Source organism: Rhineura floridana, chromosome 1, assembly GCF_030035675.1.
Source record: "Rhineura floridana isolate rRhiFlo1 chromosome 1, rRhiFlo1.hap2, whole genome shotgun sequence".
In the NCBI taxonomy this organism is placed as follows: Eukaryota; Metazoa; Chordata; class Lepidosauria; order Squamata; family Rhineuridae; genus Rhineura; species Rhineura floridana.
In genome coordinates, this window is record NC_084480.1 from 279,860,940 (window position 1) to 279,873,151 (window position 12,212).

The 12,212-nt window shown below is 40.6% G+C and overlaps 1 protein-coding gene across 1 annotated transcript in view; it reads right to left on the reverse strand.

Moving 5' to 3' along the window:
• The window catches only part of MMP16 (matrix metallopeptidase 16), a 278,412-nt gene that overhangs the window by 135,884 nt on the left and 130,316 nt on the right, over nucleotides 1-12,212 (reverse strand). Inside the window, exon 3 of the mRNA XM_061602657.1 lies at nucleotides 9,212-9,334. Coding sequence (XP_061458641.1) covers nucleotides 9,212-9,334 — 123 coding nt within the window. The remainder of the gene's footprint in view (nucleotides 1-9,211; nucleotides 9,335-12,212) is intronic.

Below are 12,212 nucleotides of genomic sequence, written 5' to 3' on the forward strand. Positions count from 1 at the left end.
CACTTTGGATACCCTCCAAAGCTGGCTGTTGCTGAACGAGAAATGGCTGCCGCTGGCCCTAGCTAACAGTCACAATCCTGAGGGTCAAGTATAACAGCTACAAGCAGGTTGGTAGGTGTGTGTGTGTGTGTTTGTGTTCATGTATGAGCGCTGGCTACCTGGTCCCTTTTCTCTGCTCCTGTACAATCATAAGCAGCACTGTGGTCACAAACAGCCAAATTATCCATGACATCTTCTTGCATTTCCACCATCATGGTCCATTTATTTTATATTATTGTTGTTCATTTCCAGCTTGCCTTTTATTTGTTAAAAGCATTTCTAGACTGTTTAATTGTTTTTAAAAAAATCCCAAGTGGTATACAAAAACAACACAGAAACAATAAAACAGCATCATAAAAATGGTAAAGGAAGCATGATACAAACAGGAACTGGTAAAAACAGATTTCAGCAAAGGGTCCAATCTTGAGCCCTAAAAGCATCCAGGTCTAGAAATGTCTTACAATGAAGTGGAAGCCCCAGCTAGTGGAGTAGCAGCCAACTTTACATGACTCTTTCATCAAATGTGTCAATGAAGCAAAAACAAAGAAGTTGGCATGTTTCCAGAGAGCACTATACTGCTCAACATACTGCATAGATTGTATTTGATCCTGAGCACTTGGTTAAGAAAGTAAGAAAAAACTGCAGGTAGACACTGTAGTTTAATTACAGCAAACAGGCCAGATTCGGATGTGGCATTATTTTATTTTATTTTTATCATCTTCGGGCAGAAAGGTACACAGGCGACTGTCTTCTGGAACTGGCCTCTAGGTTTTTGCCATTTATTACAAAATTTAATGAGAGTGGAAAGAAGTTTTTGTCTCCAACAGAAACAGGAGATATAAAAGAAAAAAATTGAATATCCACATACATACAGAAAAAAGAAGGAAAAAAGAGCCTGTGTGTGTTTAAGAAAACACACAATTGACCTGCATCACAGCCTCAAGCATATTCATACTCATAAAGGTTCTATTAAGTTAAATGGAACTTACAAGTCCTCTTCAGGTATTCAGCCCAAACACATGAAAACATAAAACTGGGGTCCCCAACATGGTACCCATGGCCATCATGACACCTTCAGACAGCCTCACTGGCACCCACTAAAGCACCCTGCCCCCGATTTGTTTTGTTTTTTAATGAGGGCTTGGGGGGGGCTTTAAAAAAAAGATGGGGCAGCATTGGGATGACCAGAAAATGAAGTGCAGGCATCCAGTCACTCAACCCTCCTTTGTCCTTTTCCTAAGAATATATCTGGGCCCTGAAGCATTCTTCATAGGAAGGGAAGGAAAAGAGCAGGGGGGGAGGCCGGTGCCTTGCCTTAAAGCAGGCAAGGGGGACCTTTTTCATCCTGAGGATACCACTGCCTTTTGGACAACCTTCCGGGTACCACATGCCAATGGGGGTAGGATGAGAGGCAAAAGTGGGCAGAGCAACAAATCTGAATTTTACCTTTGTACAGCAGACTAGTTTCCTACACACAAATACATAGCCCTCTCTATCTTTCCAGGTGCAAAGCAGGGCTGGTGAGGAGCATGGCTCTGGAAGATGTGTGGCCTGGGGAGAATACCAAAGGACAAACCAGAGAGGCCTGGGGGCCACATTTGGCCCCTGGGCCTGAGGTTCCTCATCCCTGCCTTAAAGCCTCTCCCAGAAGCTCTTCAGAAAAGGAAAGGAAAAGGGGCTCAAGTTTGGAGGATGGCGAACAACCAGAAGTTGCTTCCGTGTGCATGTGTGTTTGAGGATGGGGATGTGCGTTTTGCCTGGGTTTGTTCATTTGGTTAATTGACAGTAGTTTGTCTGCTTGAGGGCAGCTGCTCAATTTTTGGATGGTTTTGGGTCGGTGTTATTCCCAATTCTGGGGAGGTTTCTGGGCATCATCAGCTTTTTGTCTGGGAAAATTGGTCTTTTTGGTGCCTGCTGCAGTTTGTTACATTTCCAAACATGCCCCCGGGCCAAGAAGGTTGGGGTGTCCAACATAAATCATGTAGGGAGCACACGTATGGTTTTTTTTCTGGAAACCAATATGTTTTTTAACCCTTTTAAAAATATATTTTAAAGCTTTTTTAAAAAAAAATGTTTTTAAAGTTGTTTTGTTTTAATGTATTTTAAGGTCTGTTTTTATGATGTTTTGATGTGTTTTTAGCACTTTTGTTTGCTGCCCTGGGCTCCTGCTGGGAGGAAGGGCGGGATATAAATCAAATAAATAAATAAATAAATAAATAAGTCTTGTCCCCAATATTCTTATATATACTAGCCCCACTCATTTCACCCTTGACCTAATGTCTGAAGGGACTTCCTAAGCATTATTGGGCTGAATGCACTTAGAAGGCTCCCGTGGTCAGGAATCCCAACCTGTGGGGCTGACATGTACTCAGTACATGCTTAGAGATACAGCCTTAACCAGGCACAGTAATTAAAAGGACAAGGCTATCAATGGCTACTAGCCATGATGGTTATCCTCTGCCTCCACAGTCGGAGGCAGGACACTTCTGAACACCTGTTGCTGGAAACCACGGGAGGCGAGAGTTCTCTTGTACTCAGGTCCTGCTCGTGGGCTTCCCATAGGCATCTGGTTGGCCACCATGAGAACAGGATACTGGACTAGATGGGCCTTTGGCCTGATCCAGCATGTTCTTCAGAGGTTCTTATGCTCTTTATGTTAAAATCTCAATTCCACTCTGCTTTACAAAGACCAACTGACTTTATTAAGGTCATGATTTCATGTGCTGTTTTAGCATCAAGAGCTAACAGTAAGTGCAGACCTACTTATTGGGGAGGCACTTATACTATGTAAATATCATTAGTGTGGTAGGACAGCAGTAGTAACAAAGATCTGTCTTCTGATAGGAAAGATTTCCAGAACACTTTGGATTTGGTGACCCTTTCTATTTTATTTATTTATGATTAAATTTATATCTCACCCTTCCTCCCAAAGGAAGCTAGTATCTGATTGCTTTTTTAAGACTAAAAAGTTCTGTCCTTGAGCAGAGGACATTTTGTAACCACAAACAGAAAAAAGTGACGTTTTGATACATGAACGCTAATAGTAATAACATAAGAGCACAATTTTAAGCATATACACAATTCCATGTGATAGATGAGCCTGCCTTGTTGATGACAGATGCAAGGAAGGCTGAATTGGAGAAATACATAGCTTTGTGCCATTTTCAATAAACAGGTAAATTGTTAAGTAGTCCCTTTCTGTCAATTCTGCCTTTCCGTCTAAAATGCAGTTGTTCCCGGACATCCAGAGTCATCTATCTAATCTGTCAAAAAAAGAAAAAAGAAAAGAAAAGCAACTTGCGACAACAAGCACTATTTTCAATTTGGTAACTACTTTGAGCACTTGAACTTTTTACTGCAATTTCTACATTACAGCGAAGACAGCACGATTTCCTTCATGGTAGATACCTTTCACTGTTACACAATTTGAACAGATGCAAAATAAATTTCCGGAAGGCTGTTCCCATATATATTATATATAAACACACACACACACACACACACAAAATGTCAGTCAGTCTTTATTGTTTCAATCATGGGTCACAACAGAGAACAAATCGTAAAATAAATTACAACAACAGAATATTCACAATAGCAATAAAATCTTAGTTATACTACTACTGAGAACGTAGAAAATTGGGGTGAACTTTAGAAGCTGCCAAGGCTAATCCCAAGACTGCTAACAGAGCCACCCCACAATGAGAAGCCAGCAGAAAATCAATTTTCTATAAGTCAGACCAATTAGTTTTCCCATCAAGAGCTGAATTTCAGAATTATGTATGAACTGAAGAAGAAACAATGGCAACAATGACAAATCAAATGATGAGAAATATCACAGCAAAAATTACACGCAAAAACCCAAGAACGACATATCGAGGAGGAAGGATATATAGGTGTTTGTGTGCTAATGTTAGACCAAATTATTCAGGATGGTATATGCTGTGAAGAGCTCTAACAGGAACTCTTCAAACTGGGTGATTGGAAACGATGAAGTATCTATGACTAAGCAGGAAAGATTGCTTGAAATCGTGATTCAACAGGTGGCTGTGTAGTGGTTGTCACAAAAGTAATTCCATGGGAAGGATGATTAGAAAAGGGATAGAAAATAAAACAGACAGTAGAATCATTGCCTTGGATCCAAAAATAAGGAAGTCCACAGAAGGAGACATTTCCCATCCCTGCCTCTCTCCTGCAGTGACCTGCATGCTCTAGCAACCACGTGTGGCCTTCAAAAAGCCTCTCTGGAGGGTTGGGGACTTTCCTGAACAATGTGGGATGAGGCACAGAGGGTTGCTGAAGAAATTGCCCCAAAATGAGAGGACCTCCACCTGTTGTGAGGGAATTACCCTTTCCCAGCAGTCCCTAGTGCCCCACCACATATTGCTGAGAAATCTACCCCTCCCAAAAGGTCTGGAGAGGCTTTTAAGGGGAGCACGGGATGGTAAAAATTCCTTCTGGGAAGTTGTTTAAATTAAGTTATTTTAGGATCCAAGGCATTATATTATATATAAATTCAATCACTGGTCACACCTGGCCAGTTGCATATAAGTTCTAGTTGCCCCAGTGGGGGGGGGGAGAGAGAGAGAGAGAGAATCATAATGCTGGAAAAGTTACAGAAAATAATGATCAAAAATAATCAAGAGGTTGAAGAATGTGCTTACTTTGATGTCCAAATCCTACTGTCTTGCTTCTCCCCAACAAACCATGATCAGGAAAGCTGGACATAAGACTTGGCTTCTTAACAGGAGCCACCAGCACCCTCCTGACGTAGGCATTGCTGCTGCTTACCTGGGGGACAAAGTGGCGGCAAAGTCTTGGCTGGGTGGATGCACCGGCAGAGCAAACTGCAACCCTACCTGCGCAGTCTTGACTTTGCTGCTGCCCTGCCACCACACTGTTCAGCTAAGTGGCAGCAATGTAAGGAGAGCAGCTCACACACACACAGACCCTCAATTGTGCTGGCCACTCCTGCTTCCTGATCACAATTTGTCTATGCGGAACAAAGCATGAGCACTATTTGGATGTCACTCTAAGCCAAGACTCCTAGTTTGTTGCTTCTGGCTGGACAAAGGGAGGAGTGAAAGGGAGCACTTAAGCTGTGTGCACCAGCATGCAGCTCATGCATATTCATGGTTTAAGCAAACCATGCACCTTGGCTTAGAGTTATGTGCACATGCAGCCACTGATAGCCACTACTTTAGAAGACTTTTTTAAAGGGTTAGACAAATGAATTGATGATAGGTTTATTTACAGTATGCCTCGGAATAACAGTTGCTAGAGGACCTGTGTGCCCTGTTTATGGCTTTCTTGGAAGAGTCTAGATGGCCACTGTGAGAAACAGATGTTGTACAAAATAAAGCCTTGTTTTGGCCCAGCAGGGTCCTTATGTTCTTAAGTCCCCACCTTACAAGAAAAGCTTACTTCACACTCTGAGAACTGCTACTGAATTATCTACATAGTTCTTTGAATTATTGATCACACCCATTAAGAAAGTAATTTTGTACAAAGTAAACTCAAGATACAAGGAAAACCTTATTGGCTGGAATACAAGACAAAGAAAAGGAATAACTACACATCTATAGAATGAGGTGAAAACAAAGATGCTCCAAGCATCTGTGCTGTTAATCACATTAATTCATTATATGGGGAATAGGTGTAGAAAGTGAGTGTTTTCCAAACCTGCTGACTATATATAATTCAAGATTCCGACATCCAAAGCAGGTGGTAAGGTCTGTAGCACTTTACCACAAAACAAGGCAACTGGCAATAAAATGGAAAACAGAATCCAATGTTGGTAAGTGCACACTGGGAACAAATCCTAACTTAGCTTTAAATCACTCAGGGAATACATATCATCAGAATTAATGTCCCTAAAATAGGGGAGTAGAGGAAACAAAGATAATAGTCTAATTTATCCTGGAAGCTTAGGGTGAGATTCTGGGGAAAACAAACATAAATTGCTAGGCATTCCACTGGATAGGGTTAAGACCTGGTTGACCTAATGGACTACCACATTATTAGGGTGAAGTGCCAGATGACTAGAGGAGGACTAATGTTTTCCCTATCTTCAAAAAGGGCAAAAAGAAGAACCTGGGAACTACAGACTAGTCAGCCTAACATCAATCCCTGGGAAAATTCTGGAGCAGATTATAAAGCAGTCAATTTGTAAGCACCTTAAAACAATGCAGTGATTACTAGAAGCCAACATGGATTTATCAAGAACAAATCCTGCCAGACTAATCTTACCCCACTTTTTGATTGGCTAACCTCCCTGGCAGACTGTCGGAATGCTGTGGACATAACTTATCTCGACTTCAGCAAAGCTTTTGGCAAAGTGCCATTTCACTGGATAAGGCTAAGAGCTGGTTGCCCTAATGGACCACCACATTATTATACTGGCACAAAACATTATTATAATGCCCCTATTTCCTTAGCTGACACATATTTCAAGATCATTGTATGGATTTCTCAGAATAATTTACAAGAAGTACTTTGAAATGTAATATATAAATATGAAGTATTATCATTGTATACCTATTCAACTAGGCTATCAAATACAAAAGGGAATTACTCAAACAAAAAACAGTTTCCTAATTATGTTCAGAGAAGATCCAAACATTCCAGAAGTAAGGTTTATCCCTCTGCAAGCAAGACTTGTAATTTCCAAGGTTTTTTTTTAAAAAAACAGTGGTTTATATGGCAATGCAAGTATACAGAAATTGAACTATACCGTGAACAAGATTCCCTTATTTATACTCCTCATCGCACAAGAACAAGGAAATACCCTATGAAATTAGAACAAAATAAAGGGAAACATGGAAACTTAAGAAGCTGTCTTACATTGATCTCAGACCAGTGGTCCATCTAGCTCACTACATTCATACTGACTGCCAACAGCTTTGCAGAGGTTTAGGCAGGGATCTTTCCCAGACCTACCTGGAGTTTCCTGAGACCTGTGACCCTGAGATCTTTTGCACAGGAAGCATGTGCTCCATCACTGAACCTGCCTTTCCTCTACTGAAACTGCTGTCCTGGGAAGCCACTAAATCTAACAATATAATGCTTCAAGAGAGGACTAGGCAAATCAATACATTCAAGCAATGCTGATGAGTGAAGAAGCTCCAAGGATTAACATGTGCTCACTATAACTGTAAAAGATTTGAGTATCTTAAATTTCTGGAAGAAGTGACAGTGCTCACACATCCTCTGGTGGACACTGATGGAAATCTACCTCTGTCACATCTGCCCTAAATATGGATGGTAGTAGCAAGCTTTAAATAAGTTACCCTGGTTAGATATAAGGGTCACAAGATGCAGGAGTCCATGCTTTAGGCCACTCCAACTCAATGGAAACCACAGGCCTCCTAGGAACCATGTAGCTTTACTAGCTGTTTATCACATTCCATCCTTCCCAACTTTTACTGGGCATTTTCCTTTCCTGTGCGAGTTTAAATTCTCCTTCCTATTAACAGGCTTTGTCTATGCAACAAAGCAACTACTGCTCACTCAGCCCTGCTTGTTTCCCCTTTACTTTCTGGCTTGGTAAATTGTCTCCTGGTTATTCCAGCCTGTCAGACCTGGTTCGCTTCCTACAGCTGCAAAAGGGATATGTGAACAACATTGTCCTCTGTAATTAAGTGAATGGGAAAGCCTACCATGGCCTGGCATCTATTCACATATTCATAGTTTTTAAAAAACACTATTCCTTCAGAGGGTTTTGACACCACTTCAAGCCAGTGTGATGAAGTAGTTAGAGTGTTGGACTGGAACCTGGGAAACCAGGGTTCAAATCCCCACTTGGCCATGAAGTTCACTGGGTGAGTTTGGGCCAGTCACTATCTCTCAGCCTAAACTACCTCACAGGGTCATTGTGAGGATAAAAAAAAATTAGTATGCCACCTTGTGCTCTTAGGAGGAAAGATGGCATATAAATGTTATAATACATAAATAGAGAAAGCAGAATCTCAAGGATGCTAGTTGTTCTCCACTTATGTGAGTGGTCAGCAAACAGCTCTCAATACACCCTATTCATGTGTGTGCTCACCAAACTTACAGCTTCCATTTTAAGACAGAAGGGGGAAATCCCTTGAAACCAAGAGAGAAAACTGGAAGAGACCATTGCCTTATGAAGCACAGGTTACAAATCAAAGCATTTCTAAATCGTTTTAGAAAGTTGAATTCAAAACACTTCCAGACTAATTCATACTGAAGAAAAGCAAAGGGGTTCACATCTTTTTTTTCTGTGCTGATGCACAGTAATTTCTTTGAATCTCCACTGCAGCTTCTTATTATGTATACTTGCCAGATCTTACATAATGCATATGCACTGGCATCTACAAATTGTTGTTTGTTTGTATATTTAAATGTGCACTCCCCCCATGTGGTGTAGTGGTTAAAGTGTTTGACTAAGATTGGGAAGACATGGGTTCAAATCCCCACTCAGCCATGAAGCTCACTAGGTATCCTTCAGCCAACCATTTGCTGTTATCCTAACTTGCCTCACAGGGTTTATATGCAGATAAAATGGGGATTTGAGCTCCTTGGGGGAAAGGTGAGATACAAATGTAATAATGAAATATACAACAAGCAACATGGATTTCATATCTAACTCTTAAAAGGATTCATTCTTCAGGTCCAGATATCTGGCATCATAACTATGTCTATAATGTACAGTCTAAGAGAATGGCACTTACACACACTCACAAGCATTGATAAAAAAAGGCATGAAAATGCTTCATCAGCCACTCACCCATTTTTAATCAATCTAAATTCTACTTTGGCATAGACATGAAGGCACTCCCATCCAGAAAGCACCTTTTGCCATTGACCTAATGAGTGTAATTAAATTAGTAACCCCCACTTTTGTACTTTCTGAGCAATTTTACCAGAAAAGTTGCCAAGATAGTTGAAAGATATTCACAGATGTTGATAAGGAGGCAAGAGGTTGATCTGATACATTTGATACAAAGGACACATTATATAATCATGGATCATTTGAATTCAAGAAAATAAGTTGTTGCTTCTGCAGTAAATGAACAGTCAAATCAATATTTTTAGGCTACATACCAACATCTTGTATTTGACTAATCATAACCCCAGTAATGCATTTATTTATTTATTAGAAATGTTAAGCCACTTACGAAAGAAAGGGTCACAGCTTTACTTTCATTACCTGTAAGTGATATGTTTGTGTTGCCACTTCTGTCCTGTTAATGCATATCGTTTTCGACGAATATTAAATCTGGAGTTGCCTCGCATCTGATCAGGCACACCACAACGAGGTTTCTTCATCCAGCTTAAAATAAATAAGGAGACAAACGAAGAAATCAGTTGCACACAATGACAATAGCTTCTGAATGCTGCTGACAATGGCAAGCCCATCCAATTAATAAAAAAGTGATCACAGCTTCTCTGTCTCCCCAACCCTTTGAGACAAGGCTCGTTTTTTACCTCTGAAAATGCTTCCTGGTTAACATTTATAAATAGCAAGTCCCATTAGAATACCTAGATGAGTTGGCAAGAAGGTTCAAGCAAACAGATTTGTTGGTAGAGTTGTCACCTGCTCATAATTTCCATGGATCCTTCGTATTTCAAGAGCTCTGTGCAAATGAAGTAGGAAATCTATAGCGGACAGTGTTTTGTTAACTAGGTTCCACTTAGGCCTTCCTTCAGTTTCAAAAATAATGTGTCTGAAGAGGGAAGGGAGCTTCTAGAAGCAGCAGAGGGCAACAGCAAGAATGGTTTAAAAGTAAAACCTGCTAGTAATAGAAGCTGTGTGGTGGAACAAGGAAGCGGAAGTTTTATTTCCAGTTAATCTAGCTCAGTGTTATCTGACTGGCAGGAGCTCTCCAGGGTTTCTGACAGAAGTCTTTCCCTGCCCTACCTGGAGATGCTCAGGATTCAACATGGGACTGTTAGCATGCAAAGCATGTGCTCTACCACTGAGCTACAGCCCTTCTCTAACCCATATTATGGAGATATAATGCATATTGGAAAGATGAGTGAATGTCCCCCGTTTCATTTGGTCATTGTTCCATGGGATGGATCTGCCTGGCATTTCAATACACTTGCCTTCTGGTTTAACTTAGTGATATTCTAAAATGGCATGAGCACAGTTTGCTATAGTTTTCCCAATCCCTCCCCACTTACAATTGCCAGTACATGAGGGCATTGATTCAACTCCCATGTGCACACTGCAAGCAGAGATCTTGATACAAGCCTGCAATCCCTTTTGCACTGAGTTCTCATCAACAAACCAATGCATTCATGTGCATCAGCAACATGTAGTGGTGGGGAGGCAGAGAAGATATAAACTACAGCAAACGGGCAGTAGCCTGAACAAAAAAAAAATCAAAAGATAGAAGGATGCAGGAGAGGTAAATTGGAAGATCAAGTCATCAAGAACCTCCAGAATCTGAGGAGAGATAGGGAGAATTTCATAAGCATTCCAAGTATACTGTATGCCTTTCTCTAAAACCTGGATGTGCTCTATAAGGTAATAAAGGTCTATAATGACCATTAGGCACTGATGTCCTGTTTTCTAATCTGGTGTTTTGTTATTTTACAAATACCACCATTATCAGAAACTCACAATTATAGCTGATCACAATGATGTTGCATGAATTGTGTTTCGTGGAAACAGTGAATAGCGGGGCTGCTCATATTTTGCCATATTACAAGGTGGCAAATCCTAGTACTAGGAAGCTGTCCCAATTTTCCAAGATTCACTAACCCGACTGCAGGAGCACTCACATGCAAATAAACCACGGTTAATTCAAAATGTAATTTCAAGTTTTGGATACAATCCAGTACAGAATTAGGACACAGAAACTGACTTCCCTGCTAAAGTTTGGGCAGGATTCTGGCCTTTGTTTTCAGGTCCTTCTGTCTTTTTCTGTCCTTTTTTATTATTTAAACAAGTTTCATTTCTTGTCCTCTGAAATTCAAGGGATTGTTTTGTCTAAGGCTCTGACATAATTAAGCTTCTCATTAGTTTATGTCTACTAAGAGCAACAGCCCTAATTAGCAAAATACAGAGCACCACAATTTCCTCTGCAGTGTCTTCTTTATTAATTGGGTGCAAACTCTGTAAAAAACCCCGAAGTGATCACCTCCACCCATATCACGGCACTATTTACCTGCAGCATTCACCTGTGTCTTAGGATCAGACCATGATAAAGCATGCTATGGTATGCATATGTAACTTGGACTTCAGAGTTTATGATAAATGAAACAGAATGAATGGTAGGGAGAACAGGTACTTGAGTTCCCAGGAAAGAGCCAATGGATACTAGATAAATTCTGATTTGTAGTACCCATTTCTAGACCTGCCCCCACAAATCAGCTAAACAAGTCATTCTGAGGGTTTTTCTTATTGTTGCCCTCTTAGCATATAGAAAAGTTCACTTTGTTGATCCACCTGTATTTAGCTAAATCCATTATAGAATCATTGGGCTAGAAAGAGCTAGGAAATCATCAAGTCTATATATGTAAACCTCTTTTTCATTTGTAGCACAACCTAAATGGTGTGGTTTATAGGGGAGATGGAGGTACAAAGGATCCTGTTAGCGTACAGGAGAAAGAGAACCAAGTAGAAATGATGTTCTTCCAACTATCAAAGCTCTATTTAATCCCTATGCTAATTTGGGGGTCCCTTAGCATTCACTGAGCGTACATTGGCTTATAAATCAAGCCTTTCTGCAAGTGATTACATTTAAATATGCTCTGCAAATAATATAGGTACATTTACCCATTTGACAATTTGTGTACCATGGCCACAATGCAGAGAACCACAAAACTAGATCTAAACGTCCAGTGTGGGTTTTGAACCTCCCCGCAAACAGCCCACCAAAAGACAGAAATCCATCATACTACAAAGCAGGTGTAGGGAACCTTTGGCCCTCCAGATGTTGCTGAATGACAACTCCGATCATCCAAGCTTGCTGGGACTGCTGAGGCTTGTAGGTCAGTGCACATCTGGAAGGCCAAAGATTGCACACACCTACTATACAGGAAAGCAGAAAAAGGGAAATGGTGCATAAGGACTGCCCATAAAAAAAAATCTCATAGGTCCACATACGAGTTCTTGCATGTGAACACACCCTTCAGTAAACCTGAACAAACCCTCAGGATTGCAGCCTGTCATGTCATGAAAATGTCACTTATAATGCTAT